At 40.6% G+C, this 21,725-nt stretch overlaps 1 protein-coding gene across 2 annotated transcripts in view; it reads right to left on the bottom strand.

Moving 5' to 3' along the window:
- Positions 1-946: 946 nt before the first annotated feature.
- Positions 947-21,725, bottom strand: part of RIOK3 (RIO kinase 3) — a 30,371-nt gene continuing 9,592 nt past the window's right edge. The window contains exons 2-13 of one of the 2 annotated variants that reach the window (XM_008955753.4): positions 20,950-21,065; positions 19,914-20,059; positions 19,713-19,820; positions 19,398-19,507; positions 17,750-17,893; positions 16,505-16,632; positions 10,400-10,597; positions 8,917-9,076; positions 6,941-7,021; positions 6,759-6,848; positions 4,649-4,756; positions 947-2,907 (exon numbers count right to left, since the gene is read on the bottom strand). In XM_008955753.4, coding sequence (XP_008954001.1) covers positions 2,800-2,907; positions 4,649-4,756; positions 6,759-6,848; positions 6,941-7,021; positions 8,917-9,076; positions 10,400-10,597; positions 16,505-16,632; positions 17,750-17,893; positions 19,398-19,507; positions 19,713-19,820; positions 19,914-20,059; positions 20,950-21,065 — 1,497 coding nt within the window. In that variant the 3' untranslated portion in view covers positions 947-2,799. The remainder of the gene's footprint in view (positions 2,908-4,648; positions 4,757-6,758; positions 6,849-6,940; positions 7,022-8,916; positions 9,077-10,399; positions 10,598-16,504; positions 16,633-17,749; positions 17,894-19,397; positions 19,508-19,712; positions 19,821-19,913; positions 20,060-20,949; positions 21,066-21,725) is intronic. The other variant, XM_034943446.3, reaches the window with a different exon arrangement.

The following is a 21,725-nucleotide window of genomic DNA, read 5'->3' as shown; positions in this document are numbered from 1 at the left end:
TAGCCTCCCAAGTAGCTGGGATTACAGGCATGTGCCACCACACCCGGCTAATTTTTGTATTTTTAGTAGAGACAGGAATTCACCATGTTGGCCAGACTGGTCTCAAACTCCTGACCTCAGGTGACCTGCCCACCTCGGCTTCCCAAAGTGCTGGGATTACAGGCCTGAGCCACTGCGCCTGGCCGAGGGACTTTTACTTGAACATTTCTGAATTCCTACAATATTTAAATTCAAATAAATAACTTACTTTTGTAAGCAAGAAAAACTAATTTTTATGAAAAGGAAACTGGTAATTATCTTGTTGAAATAAAAGTTATCTAGTCATCCTTATTTTGATAACTTAATGTGAGATAAAATATCCCTATTTCCGTATTTTATATATTTTCATTTTATTAATTTATTTGAGACCAAGTCTTTATCTATCACCCAGGCTGGAATGTAGTCGTGTGATCATAGCTCACTGCAGGCTTGATCTCCTGAGCTCTAAGAATCCTCCTGCCTCAGCCTCCCAAGTAGCTGGGAGCAGAGATGCATGCCACCACACCCACCTCATGTTTTGTAGAGATGAGGTCTGCTATGCTGCTCAGGCAGATCTCAAACTCCTAGGCTCAAGTGATCATCCTGCCTCAGCATCCCAACGTATGGGGATTACAGGTGTGAGTCACCACGCCCAGCCGGTATTTGATTTTTTATTTACTTAGCAAACCAGTATTTTTCACTTTCTTTTTCTACTATGGGAAAAAAATCTACTCTCTAATCTACAAGGTGTGGGGTGGGGGAACCTATTTGTAATGTGAAGTAGGCCATTTGCGATTGAAATCTAACAATGAGAAGTTGAGGGGGAATAATCTACTTAAAATAGCATTGCTTAACTTTATACAGAAACAGCAACTTGGTACCAGGACATAAGTTAATATAAGGAACACGAAGATACCACACAAAGAACCAATTTTAAAATGATCTCTTTTTAATTTCTTAAAAAGCACATTCACAGCACACTCCAAGAATGCCACACAGCAGTGGTTTGCTGCTCTTTGTCAGAATATGTCAGAAAACAAAACAAAAAAAGTTTTAAATGCTAAAGATTTTAAAAATTAGTTCTCTGAAATTTCTGTAAAGCCAGTATCACCAGTCATCTAAATCTTTATTTTGGAATAGTAAACCTTTCAAAAATGTAATGAGCATCTACCCAAAATTACACCTCTCTGAAATGTAATTAAAAGCTATCCAACAAAAACAAATATTTTTCTAGAAAGAACATATTTGGCATTTTAAAATAATGTTAAAAACAGCTTTCTCAAATGTAAATGATGTCTAGATTTTTACTTTCTATTACCAGACAGAAAGTTTGGATCTTTAGTGGTTCCAATCTGACTTCAGTAATAGGAGGCATGATTACATTGAAGTTAATGAACTTTAATCCTAACAAAGCCAATATACTTTTCTAGCACAGTGATTGCTTTTTAAAAGTGGTGTCCAGCACGTACTAAAAACTACTAAGAGTAAGGCCAGATAGCTCAAATTAGTTGATTAATTTGGTATCCAAATTGGTTTTTTTTTTTTTTCCTGGAGACGGAGTTTCCCCTCTGTCACCCAGGCTGGAGTGCAGTGGCATGATCTCAGCTCACTGCAACCTCCGCCTCCCGGGTTCAGGCGATTCTCCTGTCTCAGCCTCCTGAGAAGCTGAGATTACAGAGAAGTGCCACCACACCCGGCTAATTTTTGTATTTTTAGTAGAGACAGGGTTTCGCCATTTGCCAAGGCTGGTCTTGAACTCCTGACCTCAAGTGATCCACCCGCCTTGGCCTCCCAAAGTGCTGGGATTACAGGTTTGAGCCATCGTGCCTGGCCCCCAAATTGTTTTATATATACCTTTCATCCTTAGATTTAATATTTCTAATTTGTGATATTTCTCTGAAAATCAATCAAGTACACAGTTCTAGTGAAATATAAACTGAATTTTGCTTCATTAACTAAATTAAAATACATCAAACATGGTTAAATCTTATATTCTGTCCTTTCAGATAATTTACATTTTATTGATAAATGTAGATTAGCCACACCATGAGTTATATCCTAACCATTTTACCTAAATGTAGAAAAGCTGAAAGTTGATTGGATAATTAAAAAGCTGTTATATAGTTATCTCTCTCAGAAACCTATGATGCCTTTTCTTAGATGTAAGTATGGAAAAAGAATTCTGTTCATTTTCATGATATATCAACAAAAATTACATGACTTATGTCGATTTCTGTCAGCCATTCTGAAACCAAATTTCCATTTGTTCTACCCACTAAAGAGCACACATTTTCCTTTAGAATCATGGCCACAGTCTGGAAACATAATTGAGAAAGGCTAACTCTGGGCCAATAAAATATTCAAGGAAAGACGCAACACAAAACAGGGAGGTGAATAAAGCAAGTATGTTGTAAAATCCTCCCTTGTAAACACATCTGTCCTTTCCTCCCATATTTGGAAGTGTTACCCAAGTTTTAAAAATTATCATCAAGACATTTTACACCACAAGTCACATAAAATTAGGTCTACTTCAGCCAGATAACCTATAGCTGTTAAAGAATTATATTATCCTGTTCATAAGATGAGAGGTAGTGACATTTTATTCTCTCAATGCTGAGCTAAAAATTCCACACATCTGGCACATGGGTTACAAGGGGGAAAAGCACAGAAGCACCATTGCCCACTCCTCATGTTTTGGTATTTCAAGTCACCCATAACTTCATTTGCTATTGGCAGCTGACAATCACTGCTGTGTTAAAACTGAAGCAGTGGATATTAGTGCTATTCATCATATAGTAGTGGTGGGTCTCCATCATCTTTCAAAAATGAAGCAGCTTTCCTTCCATTCTTCTGAACGTGATCTTCATTCATTTTCTCCAAAGCTTCTATCTACGAAAATAATACATCGAATCCATTTGTCAAAATCCTACTTTTCACAGAAACCATATTTTAGATTGTGCTAGTAATTTTTTTCTTTTTTTGAGATGGAGTCTCACTCTGTCGTCCAGGCTGGAGTGCAGTGGTGCAATCTCGGCTCAATGCAACCTCTGCCTCCTGGGTTCAAGCAATTCTCCTGCCTCAGCCTCCCTGGTAGCTGGGACACATGTGCCACCACGCCAGCTAATTTTTGTATTTTTAGTAAAGACGGGTTTCACTATGTTGCCCAGGCTGGTCTCGAACTCCTGACCTCAGATGTTCCACCCGCCTTGGCCTCTCAGAGTGCTAGGATTACAGGCGTGAGCCACCGTGTCCAGCCAATTTTTTTATTTTTTATTTTTTAATGGAGTTTATGTTGCTCAGGCTGGTCTCAAACTCCTGGGCTCAAGAGATCCTCCCTCCTTGGCCTCCCAAAGTGTTGGGATAACAGGAGTGAGCTGCCATGCCTGGCTGAGCCAGTAATTTTTACTCTCTTAAAAACTAGGTTATTCCTAATGATTCTGCCTTTGAGTTGAAATTACTATGCGTGTGTGTGTGTGTGTGTGTGTGTGTGTGTGTGCGTGCGTCCAAGTATACACACATAGTCATACATACGTGTATTTTTTTTAACTTGATTGCAAGGGTCAATATTTACTATCTTTATCCAGCTAGCAATTGGAATCATCTATGTTTTGAAATGTATTCTATAAAACATTCCAGAAACAGGAAAAAGAAAATTCTACCATTCATCAAACAACAGTATCACTTACTTACTGAGCAACTGTATTGTGCTGGAAGCTGAATTTACCATCTTTCTGTTATTTCTCTCTAGCCTTAGGCTAGGCCCAGCTTACCCAAACTCAAGTCATCCTGGGGATTTCTGGAACAGACTCAGTAATCACTCTCTGCTTTGGTATAATGTTGGGAATAATTAACTGCTATTTCACCTTTTAGATTTTGTTCAATTTTAAGAGACTTTCTCTGGAGGAAGCTTTTTCATGGTTCTCTAGATCTGATATTATAATAACCAGGTATTTCCAAAGATAGGCACTTCTAACTTTCTACGTTTAGTAAAGGGCAGGGACCACATGTTACTGTTTTTTGTATCACTCAGAGTGTTCATCAACTTCCTCATTCATTAAATAGGGGAAATAGGAGTCTACTGGAAATGTACAGTTTGCCCATCTTAACCAAATGGTGCCCTCCGTGAAGAAATGTTTTGCTGTGTGTGTATTCTGAATTTTAAGTATAGAAAAAAACAGGCCGGGCACAGTGGCTCATGCCTGTAATCTCAGCACTTTGGGAGGCCAAGGTGGGTGGATCCCTTGAGGCCAGGAGTTCAAGACCAGCCTGGCCAACATGGCGAAACCCTGTCTCTACCAAAAATACAAAAATTAGCCAACCATGGTGGCACACACCTGTAATCCCAGCTACTCGGGAGGCTGAGGCAGGAGAATCGCTTGAACCCAAGAGGCAGAGGTTGCAGTGAGCCAAGATCACGCCACTGCATTCCAGCCTGAGTGACAAACCAAGACTCCATCTCAAAAAAAAAAAAGAAAAAAAGAAAAAACCAAAAACATCTTAAGAAAAGAAAAATCTCAAATTAATTTTGTTTTTGGGGAAAGGGAGGATAAAACTAGCTCTGGGTTCCAGTTATCTCCTCTATGCAGTTCTGCATGACCAGCAAGGTGAAAAACAGCTGTTTATCACATACCTCAGCTAAAAAATCAGCTTCATTATCTGCTGTGATGTTTAAGCCTGAAACAGCATTGAAGAGTTCTCGTTCACTAAGGGCTTCTTTGACTCCTCCTTTCTGGAAAAACTAGTAAGGAAATACAAGAAAGTCAGTAAGAAGTATTAGCAATGTTCTCTTATAAACTAAAAACAGGGAGCAGCACATTTATAAAAAGACTTAGATGCATGCACGTGTGCACACGCACACACACACAGTAATTTCAACTCAAAGGCAGAATCATTAGGAATAACCTAGTTTTTAAGAGAGTAAAAATTACTGGCTCAGCCAGGCATGGCGGCTCACTCCTGTTATCCTTGTTATCCCAACACTTTGGGAGGCCAAGGAGGGAGGCTCTCTTGAGCCACTACATTCCTTGCCTCATTTCTCAACCATCGATTTTCCTACTTCCAAGCTGGACTATGCTCAGGTTCTAGTTGCTTTTCATCCTCTCACACATCCATCCTGCCTTCTGGATTTAGCTCATACCACTGCACCTTCTATAGCTATAAAAATGAGTGCTATAAATAAAACCACTTGGCATTGCTTTGAATATGTAAAGGAAATACTTTCACTAAACCCCAGAAATTAAAAATTTCAAGCAGGCTCAGAGGTTATTTCCAATATGAAGTTACTCTATCCTTTAGAAAGATCATTGCTATCTGAATCTACTGCCAACAATTCATTTCCCTTAGAAATGCCAAACAAGTGTGACCCAACCCTGTGCTTACTAAATTTTACCATATATATATATGTTTTGTTTTTTTAAGAGACAGGGCCTAGCACTGTCATCCAGGCTGGAGTGCAGTGGCACAATCATAGCTCACTATAATCTTGAACTTCTGGACTCAAACAATCCTCTTGCCTCAGTCTCCCTAGTAAAACAGCCTCCCAGTTAAAGCAGCTAGGACTACAGACATGTTCCACCACACTCAGCTACTTTTTAAATTTTTTTGTAGAGATAGGAGTCTCATTATGTTGCCCAGGCTGGTCTCAAACTCCTGGGCTCAAGCAATCCTCCCTCCCTGGCTTCCCAAAGTGTGAGATTATAAGCGTGAATCACCATGCCCAGCCACCTAATCTTCTTACCATGCTTCACAGTGACAGTGATCAGACACTGTCCCACAATAGAGACTGTCCCTCTTTTAATGGTAATAATGGCAGCAAGCATACAGGCACACCATATACCAGCTTCTGTTTAAGCACTATGCACACATTAAATGTCTACTCGACTGCTTATATACAAGGAGCCAAAACACTCGCTTATTCCCTTTAACATTTTTTTTTTTTTTTTTGGAGAAGGAGTCTTGCTCTGTCACCCAGGCTGGAGTGCAATGGCGCAACCTTGGCTCACTGCAACCTCCGATTCCCAGGCTCAAGTGATTCTCCTTTCTCAGCCTCCCAACTAGCTGGGATTACAGGCACACGCTACCGCACCCAACTAATTTTTTTGTATTTTTCATAGAGACAGCGTTTCACCATGTTGGCCGGGCTCATCTTGAACTCCTGACCTCAGGTGATCCACCCACCTTGGCCTCCCAAAGTGCTGGGATTACAGGCATGAACCACTGCACCTGGCATATTTTTTTTTTTTTGAGACGGAGCCTCACTCTGTTGCCCAGGCTGGGTGGAGTGCAGTAGCACGTTCTTGGCTCACTGCAGCCTCTGCCTCCCAGGTTCAAGTGAGTCTCCTGCTTCAGCCTCCCAAGTAGCTGGGATTACAGGCGCCTGCCACCATGCCCGGCTAATTTTGCATTTTTAGTAGAGATGGGGTTTCACCATGTTGGCCAGGCTGGTCTTGAACCTCTGACATCAAATGATCCACCCACCTCAGCCTCCCAAAGTGCTGGGATTACAGGCATGAGCCACCATGCCTGGCACCCCTTGAACATTTTACCCAACTGTGAGACATGGAATCAAATTCTTGCAAAATGAAATATGACAAATTGATCTTTATATCCTTGTCCTGAAAGCAGCCCGTATCCCTTCCTTCAATTTCTAAGAATATGGTCTCTTACTTATCTTAGGAGTGAGAAAAATACCTGCAGCTGTTACATCCAACAAAAGAAGGCATATTGGTTTACACGTCTACCTGCGAGACATTCCTGCAGTCCCGGAACAAGAACTCCAGGCCGTGAGGGTGGGTAGGTTCTACTGACTGACTGACATCAATCAACCAGACCTATTTCAATACAGAACATGAACTGATGTATTTACATTTTAAATTTTACTTACAGTAATTAAATCTGAATGTTAACAAAATGTGCTCCTCACCTTTCCAGCATGCCACAGCATGTTATACTCACTGAGGTCAGCATGGACAAGCGTACATTCATGATATAACTGCTGCATCAACTGTGAAGAGGGAAGGCACACATTAGGAAATGAATAATTAAGTGGTATTATTGATGATGACACCCCTGAAAGTTTTTTATTTTTGGAGACAGAGTCTCACTCTGTCGCCCAGGCTGGAGTGCAGTGGTGTGATCTCAGCTCACTGCAAGCTCCGCCTCCCGGGTTCACACCATTCTCCTGCCTCAGCCTCCCAAGTAGCTGGGACTACAGGCGCCCACCACCACTCCTGGCTAATTTTTTGTATTTTTTTTTAGTAGAGATGGGGTTTCACCATGTTAGCTAGGATCATCTCAATCTCCTGACCTCATGACCTGCCCGCCTCGGCCTCCCAGAGTGCTGGGATTACAGGCGTGAGCCACTGCGCCCAGCCCCCTCAAAGTCTTACAGTAGAAATCAACATTAATGCATTTGTTTTCTAGCCTTAATAGAATTAAATAGAAAAGTTTCATCACTATTTAATCTCTTCCCCAGCCACCCCACCTCCCAAAGAGGCCAGAAAAACATACTTGATTTTCCTTTCAATGTTTACCTTTGGAGGCAGAGAAAGGTGGATCACCTTTCTAGCTATATCTTTAAAAATTAATTTGGATTAAAATTTCCATATCTAGATCAATGGCTGCATTACATGACAGCTTCATGTGGAGATTGCATAAAGTAGCACATTAAGTTTCTCCAGTGTTCAATTAAAACACAGAGGGATAATGGCAGTATTAGGAGCATTGTCTCAACCTGGAAGGCCCTCAGATTGAATTCAGTTGCTATTTCAAAGCATGTAGTTTCCTTGAGATTCCCAACATGCCTTCCAACTTAACACCTGCACTCCCTACTGTTTTCAATTTTCATCATCACTCTCTTATGATGAGACCAGACCTGCTTCCTTTCCTTCACTGTTAAAGCTGTAACATTCAATGGCTGGGTGTGGTGGCTCACACCAGTAATCCCAGCACTTTGGGATGCTGAGGCAAGAGGATCACTTGAGCCCAGGAGTTCGAGACCAGCCTGGGCAACATAGTGAGACCCTGTCTCTTATTTGAAAAAAAAAAAAAAAAAGCCCCAAAAAACTATAACATTCATGAAAGCTCACAAACTAATGAGGCACTTTGCTAAATGTACTAACAGCAAATTTTATTTAATGAAGTTTGGTGAAAAATAGCTTCATGCACTGTGTCACTAATTCTAACAATGACGACTTCCCTGGTTAAGTCTGTAAGTTTTCTAAAACTATTTAAGACACACACATATTGATAGAAAAACAACTCTTCAGTGTTAACATTCTTTCACAAACTTCAACTTGTCTTTGTTATAGCACCTTGAAATAGCACTATCTAAGGAACTTGGGTTTTTTTGTTTGTTTTTTAAGAGAGAGGGTCTTGCTCTATTTCTTGCCCAGGCTGGGGTGCAGTGGCACAATCATAGCTCACTGCTGCCTTAAATTCCTGGGCGCAAGTGATCCTCCCACCTTAGACTCCCGAGTAGCTGGGACTACAGGTGTGTGCCACCATGCCCAGCTAATTTTTAATTTTTTTTTTTTTTTTTTTTTGAGACAGAGTCTTACTCTGTCACCCAGGCTGGAGTGCAGTGGTGCAATCTCAGTTCACTGCAACCTCTACCACCCTGGTTCAAGCAATTCCCCTGCCTCAGCATCCCGAGTAGCTGGGATTACAGGCACACGCCCAGCTAATTTTTTTGTATTTTTAGTAGAGACAGGGTTTCACCATGTTGCCCAGGCTGGTCTCAAACTCCTGGGCTCAAGTGATCCTACCGCCTCAGCCTCCCAAAGTTCTAGATTACAAGTGTGAGCCAACATGCCTGGGTTCTTTAAGGAAATTTTTTTAAAGTTTAGAGGAAATATTTTTTAAAGGTAGTGTGTGAATGCTTTTAAAAGCACAACTTACATGAAGAGTTTGATAGTAGGCTTCTTTCATTTCTTCACTATTGAGCTTTACTTCTTTTAATTTAGGGGCTGGAACTTGATCATGGCCAATAAAAGACATAACTAAAATGTGTTTCTTCAGTAGTACAACTGTTGGACAAGGAATTCCAGCTCTCTGCATTCTATACAGAAAGAAATGATTCAGAATATACAGATCAGAAGGAGAGAAAATATGTCATTTATTCAATAAATATCTAATCAGGGCCTGCAATGAGCTGGCACTATGTTCTACCCTGGTGATGTGGGAATACAAAGACAGTAAAACACAGCCTCTGCCCACAGAGAGCTCAGGGACTGATGGAAATGACAGACAAGAGACAATTACAATTACGCACTGGCAGAGGTATGGGTAGGAGCTACAGGAGCACACAGCACCAAGGATGGCTTATTAGAAGAAGAGGTAGGAAACAGGAATTAGCCAGATGAAGACAGTGCAAGGGAATGCAGGGAGGTGTTCAAGAGCAGAGTCCATTTGGGGAATGTATATCAATCAACATAGCTGGATCTGTGAGTAGGAGGAAGGGCAATGTGGGCTGAGGCTACAAAGACAGGCAAGCTCCACTATGGAAAACTGTTGAAGAATTTTAAGAAAGGCAGGAATTTCAGGAGTACAGAAAAGAGACTGGAGGACAGCAAGACCTTCTAGAAAATGATTCTACCTGGAATTAATTAATTAATTGAAAAAACTTTTTTTTTTTTTTTTTGAGACAAGGTCTCGGGAGTCTAATGTTTCCAGGCTGGTTTTGAACTCCTAGGTTCAAGCAGTCCTCCCATCTCAGCCTCCCAAGTAGCTGGGAGTACACGTGCACACCATGCCTGGCTTATTTTGGTGGGGAACTCTCAGTAGAAGAATTTTGTAACTGATATATATGAATAATTACTTTTGAAAGCAAATATCTTTAGAAAATAACAAACTAAAATTAAGCTTTTAATAAATTAAGATAATAGAAAGGTTTTTAATGAGAAGGATTATTACTGAATTTCTTGGTTGACAAAACAAATTCTTTGATAGAAAATAAATTGCATAGAAAATTCAGATACAAGTATAAAAAATTAAAACAAAATGTAATTTGATTGGTAAGAACTTACTCCCACAAAATTAACAAATTAAATGCAACAAACATTTTCTGAAACAAAAAAGAAACAATTTTTTTATGCTAAGCCTAATTGGATGCTGGAAGTTTTACTTCGTGATAAAAGCAATTTAAAAATGGCATTTAGATATATGATAAAGTGTCTAAGGCAGAAAATGCCCAGATTTCCCTCAAGCTTCATTGAGGAAAGAAAAAAGAAAATGGCTTTTTCATCCTAAAAGTATGAATCGAGGTTATACACCTGGCCTTTCATTATTTCTATAAATGAATGTAAAAGAAAGCATGGATTTTTTTATCCTAACGCAAAAAGGTATTTACCCAAGATTACGTCTAGCACAATATTTTCTTTACCTTGCGAGATTGTGCATTTCTTTTTCTGCCCACATGCGGATGATCTTACGTGGATTTAGTTTACTGAAGCGATCTTTAAACCTGAAATCATCTTTAATATATTTGTCACGATTCTTAAACTCATTAAGGGTTGTTTTAAATACCTTGATGGCACATTCTGTAGGTATAACTTTACTATCTTCCTTTTCATCCTCCATGCTAAGTGGAAGAAAAAAAATCAAGTCAGTACAAGTTGCCAGCTCACAAGTACAACAATTTCAAAATAAAGATTCTGTAACACTAAATTAGATCTACCTTCTCTCAGTGTCAAGTCTTGTTTTTTTAAGCCTTTAGGTTTTGGATCTTAATAAAGCCTTAGGTTTTGGTTTGATTTTTTAAATAAAATATACTTTCAAATAAATTGTCAACCGATTTTCAACCATCTATCACATAATGTTCTTCACTTAATGACTACGGAATCAAGCTTGAAATACAATGAAGACATATGCACTTGAAAATAGGCTACAGTCTTCCCAATATGGTTCAGGAGCAAAATTCAATAAAAGCAACAAATAAAACAGCTTTTTAAAAAATAACTCTTTCACTCCTAGCAGACATAAAGGTGAATCAAATGGTTCCTGCCCCACAAGTCTGCAAGAAGTGGCAACAGAGAATAAAAGAAGTACATGAATAGGAAAGGTCCCTCTTCATTGGAAAGGTCAGGCAAGACTTCATGGCACAAGTGCCATCTGAAACAGAAACAGGACAATGGGTAGGATTTGAACAGCATGAACAAAAGCAGAGGCAGGAAACCACAGGACATGTCTGAGGAACAACAAACACTATAGTTAAGACTTGGCTGGAGAGAGATAATGAAAAAAAATTGGAGCTAAAGGACAGGACAGAGGCACATCTGTGAAGAGCCTGGACAAATTCCTAGAGGTGGTGGGGAATCGCAAGGGTTTCTGTGTATGGCACTCTCAAATGCGTGCTTCATGAAGATCAAGTGAACGATACTGTCAGCATGGAAGGGCAAAGGGACAGGCTAGAGGTGTGGGGTCGACTCAGGATGCTACTGCAATAGTCCCCCAATAGTGAGCTTCAGTCATGATGGTGGCAGTGGGAATGAAAAAGTGGATGGAATGAGAAACAATATTAATATTTACCTTTAAATATCTGATAGGATGTTAATCTGGGAAAGAAAGGAACTATATTTCCAAAGGACAGAATCTGAATCAAACCTCCTTCTGTACCATATTCTCCCAGCTGACTCCTCTTCCATTTAGTCACAAAAGGTTAAAGTCCTTCACCTGGTTCTAAGAAACCTTCCTTCTCTTCCTGGGCAATTTCACTTAGCCCCATGGCTCTAAATATCATCTCTATATAGACAACTCCCACATTTCTTTTTTTTTTTTTTTTTTTTTTTTTTTTGAGACAGAGTCTCACTTTGTCACCCAGGCTGGAGTACAGTGGTGCAATCCTGGCTCACTGCAACCTCCACCTCCCGGGTTCAAGCTATTCTCCTGCCTCAGCCTCTTGAGTAGCTGGGATTACATGTGCGTGCCACCACACCCGGCTAATTTTTGTATTTTTAATAGGGACGGGGTTTCGCCATGTTGGCCAGGCTGGTCTCGAACTCCTGACCTCAGGTGATCCACCCATCTCGGCCTCCAAAAGTGCTGGGATTACAGGCCACCGCGCCTGGCCGATAACTCCCACATTTCTATCCCAGTCCTGACTTTCCCTAGAACTTCAGGCCCATTTATCCAACACCTACATGACATCACTTAGAAGTCTAACAGGCATCTCAAATTTAATATGCCCAAAACAAAACTCATGCGGAGTCCTCACCCTACCCTTCCCCAGGCTCTCACCTCGTCAAACGGTACCACCATCAGCTGCTCTAGCCCAGAATCTATCCTCCTACACCCACTTCCAATCCAACAGCGTGTGCTGTTCTCTCTACCTTCAAAACACACACCAACGCTCTCCTACTCTTCATTTCCACTACCGCCCTCCCTAGTCCAACCCTTCACCATTTCTCACTTCAACTACTACAACATTTTAACTGATCTTACTGCTTCTTCTCTTCTCCTCCTATAATTCATTTTCCACACAGCAATCTTTTGAAAGTAAGAATCAACTCATAGCTTTGGTTCCAGGGCAGTCAAAGAGCAGACTCCTTACCCTGGCCTAAAAATCCTACCTGGTCCAGCCCCTGCTTACTCCTCCAGCCCCCTCTCTCCCATTCACATCCTATGCTCCAGGGAGACTGGGTTTCTTACGCTTCCCTCAAAGATACTAACTTTGTACCTGTCCTAAGGCATTAGCACTAGCTGTTCTCTAGTCCAGAATGCCCATCCACCTGATCTTTGATGTATCTTAGATGTGTCACTCACATGTCACTTCATTGGAGAAGCGTTCCCTGTCCTACTAATAAAGCTAGTCAGCCTGTCACTATGACATCATCCTATTTTAACTATCTGCATAGCACATATCTGATATTTTTTGTTTATTATTGTCATGGAGAGGGGTTGAGGATGGGGGAAGCATATTCCATTAGACCAGAGACCTTCCTTGTACCATTCATTGCTGTATCCCAAGTACCTGGAAGAGTACCTGGTACATGACAGCTGCTCAACTATTTGGTTAACAGATGACACAATTTTCAGGGAGACAGATTAGAGACTCTATTCAGAGAAGAAATCTCTAATAACTTAAAAGACATTATGACAGAATAGGCTAGATTTTGAGATAAGCTCCTTTCATTGGACTAGTTTAACCACATAGTAGGTGAGGCCCTAGCAAAAATGCCATACAAGAGATCCCTTACTTGGAAGGTCTCTAGGATCGAGTCCAATTTATAAGATTTGCCTTGTCATTGTCCTACTACAAAAAGATCCTGTTTCTTAGCAAATGACACATCCCTCTGCCTAGCTTTTAAGGTCCTCCTTACCAATTTCCAGTTTGCTTACACCACTTTACTCCCTACTACCTCTAAGCACATACCTTCCTAATCTTCTCAGTGCCTAAACTTCAACTCTCCCACCCTTAGCCTTTTTCTTAAAGAATTAAACATTACAGATGACGCTGAAGTACCCTCTGATTACCATTCCCCATCTTAACTCACCAGAGGCAATAACTATCATAAATGCTGTATTTCTAGTCTCTTTTAAAAGATAATATGTAAGTATCCACAAGCATCTATAAACATCTCTGTAATTTTCTGTATGACTTAAAAAATTTAAATAGATGATATACTGTATATATATTCTGCAACTAGCTTTTTATACTCCACATTGGATTTTTTTTTTTTTTTTTGAGACGGAATCTTGCTCTGTCACCCAGGCTGGAGTGCAGTGGCACGATCTCAGCTCACTGCAAGCTCCACTCTCAGGTTCACGCCATTCTCCTGCCTCAGCCTCCCAAGTAGCTGGGAGTACAGACGCCCGCCACCATGCCCGGCTAACTTTTTTGTATTTTTTAGTAGAGACGGAGTTTCACCGTGTTAACCAGGATCGTCTCGATCTCCTGACCTCGTGATCCGCCCCCCTCGGTCCCCCAATGGATTTTTTTTAACCTATTTTTAAAATCCAGATTGAGATGCAACTTCATTATGATATCTTCCCTGAATGTGCCTGGCAATGATCTTGTTCTATTCGCTATTCCTATCCCATATAAGGTCTCGTTTGCATAACTGGGTACTCTATTATGTAATTATCTTTCATTGACCATGCATAACTGGGTACTCTATTATGTAATTATCTTTCATTGACCATAATGGTTCTTACTGTAATGTTCTCCTTTTAGCTAAAGCTTAAGCTCTTTGAGAGTAAAAAATATGTCTTATATTTTATTCTCTGAGTAATCTAGCACAAATTACTGCTTGAATAATTGTTGATTGCCTGACCAACCTGAGAGTGACAGAAACCAAAGCTTTGACCCAGGCACAGTGGCCCACGCCTGTAATCCCAGCACTTTGGGAGGCTGAGGCAGTTGGATCACAAGGTCAGGAATTTGAGACCAGCCTGGCCAAAATGGTGAAACCCCGTCTCTACTAAAAATACAAAAATTAGCCGGGCATGGTAGTGTGTACCTGTAATCCCCGCTACTGGGGAGGCTGAGGCAGGAGAATCACTTGAACTTGGGAGGTAGAGGATGCAGTGAGCCAAGATTGCGCCATTGCACTCCAGCCTGGGTGACAGAGCAAGACTCCATCTCGAAAAAAAAAAGAAAGAAGGAAAGAAAAAGAAAGAAAGAAAGAAAAAGAGAGAGAGGAGAGAGGAGAGGGAGGGAGGGAAGGAGGGAGAGAGAGAGAGAGACAGAGAGAGAGAGAGAGAGAGAGAGAGAGGAAGAAAGAAAGGAACCAGAGCTTTGTGGAAAGCAAAACTCCCAGTCCCCTTGGTGTGCACACCCCTGTATAATACCTCCTTCCCTTGACCATGTGTGGGATAGCCACTCCCTGGTTAGGTTATGTGGCAAAGGTGATGGTCTAGTCATTCCCATGATAACATAACACTAAGTCTCAGCCTTAGCAGACTGGAGAGATTCTCCTGCTGGCTTTGAAAGTGTGAGAGCTAGTGTGTGAAGCGGCCTGTGAGACGGCCCCATGGCAAGGAACTGCAGGGGCCTCAAGGAGTTGAGAGCAGCCCACTGCTGACAGCCAACAAGAAAGTGGGACCTCAGTCGTATAGCTGCAACTGAAAGGTGGCCAAGGGAAGAGGACGCCAAGCTCCAGAAAGGAACACAGCCTGGCCAACACCTAGACTGCAGGCTTGTGAAACCCTGAACAGAGAACCTAGTTAAGCCGTGCCTGGATTCTGTCAACAGAAACCACGAGATAATAAATGGATGCTGTTTTGGCTGCTAAGTCTGTGGCAATTTATTATGTACCACAGAAAACTAACAAACTTTTAAAAGCATTAACTTTTAGCTGTAGAAAACTGAATGTTCTCTAGTTTTGCTAACTTAGAAATGTCAAAGTACAGATTATGATACCAATTCTACCAGAAAGACTGAACATTTATTATATTAGAGTATATTAAGTATACCAGGCCAGGCGCAGTGGCTCACGCCTGTAATCTTGGCACTTTGGGAGGCCAAGACGGGTGGATCACCTGATGTCAGGAGTTTGAGACCAGCCTGGCTAACATGGTGAAAGCCCGTCTCTACTAAAAACACACGAATTAGCCAGGCGTGATGGTGCGTGCCTGTAATCCCAGCTACTTGGGAGGCTGAGACAGGAGAATCGCTTGAACCCAGGAGATGGAGGTTGCAGTGAGCTGAGATTGCGCCATTGTACTCCACCCTGGGCAACAAGAGCAAAACTCCATCTCCCAAAAAAAAAAAAAAAAAAAAAAAAGGAGTATATTGAGTATAACAGAAAATGGACAAAGGATAAACAAGAGAGAAGACAAGAAAAAGAAATACAAATGGCCAATAAAGCACTTGAAAAAAATGTACAACTTAATCATAATTAAATAAATGCACACCAAAATACCAAGATGTTACTTTTCATCTCTCACACTGACAAAAAGCATTAGATTTGATAATACTAAACACTGATAAAGATGAGGAAGGCCGGAAGCAGTGGCTCACGCCTGTAATCCCAGCACTTTGGGAGGCCAAGGCGAGTGGATCACCTAAGGTCAGGAGTTTGAGGCCAGCCTAGCCAACATGGCGAAACCCTGTCTCTACTAAAAATGCAAAAATTAGCCAGGCATGGTGGCATGTGCCTGTAATCCCAGCTACTCTGGAGGCTGGGGTAGGAGACCTTGCTTGAACCCGGGAGGCAGAGATTGCAGTGAGCCAAGATCACGCCACTGCACTCCAGCCTGGGGAACAAGAGTGAAACTCCGTCTCAAAAAATAATAATAATAATAATAATATACGCATTGAAAAAAACTGGGGAAGTCTACCCAAAATTATTAATGATTATCTCTGGGTGGTGGTATTAGGATGACTGTGTTTTTTATACATTCCTATACTGCCTAGACTTTCTACAATAACACTTTAAAAATTACTCTGCTTGCCATGCAGCATTATCTTTGATTCTGTGTAAATTCATTAATCTTGGGGAGAAGAGACTAAGTTTTCATATCATGGTATCATATTTTGCTCATTTACCTCCCTCCATATGCATGAAAGACAACAGACTCCTTTCCTGTACTAATACAGCCAGTGATTGTCTCCAACATTCCAGAGTTGACCATTTTATACATAAGTAAACGTGTCTTAGGATCAACTGCTTTTTCCTGCAAGAGATAAAGCACTGTAAGTGAAAATGACTGCTAATCACAAAATATTTTCTGAGCCACTTCTAATAACTTTTTTTTTTTGAGACGGAGTCTTGTTCTTGTCACCCAGGCTAGAGTGCAATGGCACCATCTCTGATCACTGCAACCTCCACCTTCCGGGTTCAAGTGATTCTCCTGCCTCAGCCTCCCGAGTAGCTGGGATTACAGGCGCCCGCCACCACACCTGGCTAATTTTTGTATTTTTACTAGAGATGGGGTTTCACTATGTTGGCCAGGCTGGTCTCGAACTCCTGACCTCATGATCCGCCCGCCTTGGCCTCCCAAAGTGCTGGGATTATAGGCGTGAGCCACCACGCCTGGCCTAATATCTTTTTTTTTTTTTAGAGACAGAGAGAGAGACAGGGTCTCACTCTGTTGTCCAGGATGGAATGCAGTGACATGATTATGGCTCACTACAGCCTCAAATTCCTGGGTTCAAGTGATCCTCCCACCTCAGCCTCCTGAGCAGCTGGGACTAAAGGTGCACACCAACATGCCCGGCTAATTTTTTAAAACTTTTGCTGAGACAGGGTCTCCCAGGTCTCCCTATGTTGCCCAGGCTGGTCTTGAACTCCTGGGCTCAAGCGATCCTTCCACCTTGGCTTCCCAAGGTGCTGGGAGCCACCTCACCTGGCTTATTTACTTTTTTTTTTTTTTTTTTTTAAGGCAGGGTTTCAATCTGTCACCCAGGCTGCAGTACAGTGGCACAATCATGGTTCACTGCAGCCTCAACTTTTTGGGCTCAACCAATCCTCCCACCTCAGCCCCCCGGGTAGCTGGGACCACAGGTGTGTGCCATGATGCCCAGCTAATTTTTTTTGTGAGCTGGGGATCATTATGTTGCCTGGGCTGTTCTCGCACTCCTAGGCGCAAGTAATCCTCCTGTCTCCATCTCCTATCCCAAAGTAGTGGGGTTACAGGCGGGCACCACAGTGGCTGGATTTATTTACATCTTTGATTTAAAAAGCCAATCTCATGAAAAAATATCAAACATGAAGTTTTTTTTTTCTTTACCCAAAGTTTTCTAATATGAATCTTTCTAGTAAAAAAGAAAAAAAAATCTATAAATCCTTACTGCTGTAGAATGCTCCTTTTTCTCATGTAGGCGGGCACTTCGACGTTCTTCTGAGTAGGCATGTTGTTTTAAAGCATTGAAAACATGGTTTGATAGTTTTAAATCCATTCCAATTCCATCTCCTACCTGAAACTCAGGTGCAAACTGCCAAAAGGAAGAATTAGCATCTAAATATTTTAAAATAGGGACAGTTAAAAACAAAAACAAAAACAACCAAATGAGATTAGTCTTTCTTACTCAATAGAGATCACACTAGAAAACCAGAAATCATAGCTACTATAGAGAAAAAAATTAAGTAACTCACAGAAAGAGGAGCAATACTATTTAAGAAATTACAACCCGAAGGAAGGCATTTATTCCAGGCATAGAAAACATCTCATCACATCCAAAACTAAGGTCTTTCGGCATGTGCATTGTACCTTGCTTTTAGCCAAAGGACACAATATTGAACTGTGAAGGCTACACCAAATCTTACCAAAGAAATACAATTTTGTAATTATTTGTGGAGAGTGGGTTGTTATAGCAGACTATGTTCACACCATGACAATTATGTTCTAGAACTGTGCAATTCAGTTAGGTAGCCACTAGCCACACTTGGATATTTAAGTTAATTAAAATTAAATTAAAAATTCAGTTCCTCTATTATACCACCCAAATTTCAAGTGCTCAACAGCAAATGTGGCTACCATATTGAATAGCACACATAAAGAACATTTCCATTACCACAGAAAGTTCTATTGGACAGAACTCTTCTAGAATTAGATCTGGAATATTTCTAGAAATGATATAATTGAATATGTTTACTTAACAAGCATTTGTGCTTTAAAATCTAAATGTTTAATATATTATATTAACCACAATATTTATGAAGGATTTAGAATGCTTTTTTGTTTGTTTGTTTTTTTGAGGCGGAGTTTCACTCTTGTTGCCCAGGCTGGAGTGAAGTGGCACGATCTCGGCTCACTGCAACCTCTGCCTCCCAGGTTCAAGCAATTCTCCTGCCTCAGCCTCCCGAGTAACTGGGATTACAGGCATGCGCCACCATGCCTGGCTAATTTTGTATTTTTAGTAGAGATGGGGTTTTTCCATGTTGGTCAGGCTGGTCTTGAACTCCTGACCTCAGGTGATCTGCCCACCTCGGCATCCCAAAGTACTGGGATTACAGGCATGAGCCTCCATGCCCGGCCTAGAATGCTATTTTTTAAAGTTACACTTTACTTCTGATTTTACACAGGTAGTTCAGGCACAAGATAATAAATTCAAAATGCACAAAAGAGTATATGGTGAAAAGTATTTCTCCCTCCCATTTGTATTCCCCAATCGCCACCGTTATCTGTTTTTTGGGTAGGGATGCTATTTTATAGAGATATGATGAAGAATAAATGTTATTTTCATAATAACTGTTTATTAATTTTAGAATCAATGTAAGTCAAAATAGTTTTTCAACACTGTTATGGAATTTTATTCTGAGGTACTTTATATTTTCATTAATGTCTCAGTTTCCATGATATTGCCATATTGTTATCTAAAAACATCTTTAGAAAGAAAGACATTTTTAGAAATCTAAGGTATTATATTTAGAATCCTGTTTTTAAAAGGTATTCAAACAAAACTCTAAGTTCAGAGATAGATACTTTCTGTAACTTACATTTTCCATTCTTGCTGTGTTCTTTCTCCCACATACTACTTCATCATGTTTGGTGGTGATATCTTTTCCTTTTCCAATAAAGCCCTTTTTAGGAGTGGGAACCGGTTTTGCTAAAGGCAATTGAAATAAGCCAGGTATATAAAAATAGCAAAGACTACATTGCTGCATTCAACGTTGTCTGAAAAGACATTTGAATCTAAGAATAAATTACCAAATGAGATTCAAAGAAAAATATAAAACTAAAAGAGTTCATTGAAAAGATTAGTCTTCCTATACCTCTATTCTGCTGCCCCCAGAAAGTAAAAACTTTGGTACCTGGTCTGTAGGGATCATCACGAGTATCCTGCCAGTCAACCTCATCTTCAGAGCTATCGCTGTCTTCATAAGGATGCACTTTTCGATAATTTTCAAAGGAAATGGAAACTTAAGAGGCAAAAATAGTTGAAGATTTACTTAGGAGCACATTATGAGTGTTTTCTACCACTCAATGAAGTTGTCACAATAAGGTTATAATACCTTTGCTATCTCCATTGAATTTTTTTTCTTCACGCCTAAGCTGTGCATCATATTCTCTGTCATATTCCATCTGTAGCATCTGAGCCAGCATAAGGTCACTGGAAGTATCAATGTTTTCTCCAGTAATAAATGGTCCTTCAGCAACACTATTCAAAATAAGGCAATATAAACTAATGTAATGTGCTTAAGTAAACAGAGGTTGCCAATTATGAGAGTAGGAGGTGCCTTTTCCATGTTAAAATTGAACAATGGGAAAGAACTCTATCAAACCATTTACCTTCTCCTGCACAGCTAGCCTTAAGACCAATGGCATGCACCTGTGGGAGTACCAACTAGGATTAAGAGAACTGGGAGAGAAAGCTAAACTGAGGCCTAGAATTCATTTGTTCTGAACGAAAGTATGAGGCCAGGTGCAGTGGCTCATGCCTGTAACCCCAGCACTTTGGGAGGCTGAGGCTGGCGGATCATCTGAGGTCAGGAGTTCGAGACCAACCTGACCAACATGGAGAAACCCCATCTCTACTAAAAATACAAAATTAGGCAGACGTGGCAGCACATGCCTGTAATCCCAGCTACTCGAGAGGCTGAGGCAGGAGAATCACTTGAACCCGGGAGACGGAGGTTGTGATGAGCTGAGATTGTGCCATTGCACTCTAGCCTGGGCAACAAGAGCGAAATTCCATCTCCAAAAAAAAAAAAAAAAAAAGAAAGTCTGGATGTTTCATTCATCCATAATGAAAGAATAGATACATATTCATGAAAAGATAAACTACAAACACTTGATCAAAACTGTACCTCATCTAGTTCAACTGCAGCATTAACACGATATAACTAAAACCCACAGAAACAGTGGTTTGTCCAAGATAATAATGAAAACCAATGCAAAATCAGGACCAAAATTCAAGTATCACTGGACTCTCAATATGGTGCTTTCTTCTGCACTGCTTTTTCCAAACCACTTGTCATGACAATTACTCATCAAATCCTAAAACTCTGCTATAAGTTGCTAGATAAAGTATTTGTGAATTTTACTTACGCAACTTCAGGAAAAACGGCAGCTTCTTCTTCTAACTGCAATTCTTTGGCCAGCTGTTCACTCATTACATCAGCCAAAGAACAAGATATTGTATTTTGAGGGATAGCCCATGGACACTATGAAAAAAGAAAAAAGAACAGCTCAATTCATCATAATGAAATAAAGTATCTCTCATTTTACAAATAATGTTATATTTTGAGAATTAAACTATGTAGTTAAAAACCAGAAATGAATAACTAGCTATTTGCAGAAATCATCTCAAAAGTAAAAATATCTCCCAGGTCAAATTTAGTCAAGGATGTATGTAAACTAAAACAGCCAAAAGCACTTTCTAGCCTGCTAAGTAGGTATATCCTTAAAGCTGAGGGGAAGCATCAGGCCCACTGGCATCCCCCCACTAGCCAATGAGTTCATGTAATTCCTCTTATTCCAATCCTTGCTCACCAAGCTACTTTCTGCTTATAATCTGATTTCCCAAGTAGATTTTCTTATAGGAATAGACTATGCCAACTAGCACCATCTGAAGCTTAATGAAAAGTTATATCTCATTCTAATGTAAGCATTGAGTCATCTAAGTGTACAAATTATGTCAGCCCCTCTCAAAACATCTTAGGATATGCTAAAACAAAAACAAGAACAGGCCAGGCGCGGTGGCGCACACCTGTAATCCTAGCACTTTGGCAGGCCAAGGCGGGTGGATAACCTGAGGTCAGGAGTTTGAGACCAGCCTGGCCAACATGGTGAAACCCCATCTCTACCAGAAATACAAACAATTA

This window comes from Pan paniscus, chromosome 17 (assembly GCF_029289425.2).
Source record: "Pan paniscus chromosome 17, NHGRI_mPanPan1-v2.0_pri, whole genome shotgun sequence".
NCBI classification, from domain to species: Eukaryota; Metazoa; Chordata; class Mammalia; order Primates; family Hominidae; genus Pan; species Pan paniscus.
This window is presented reverse-complemented; position numbering and strand designations above follow the sequence as displayed.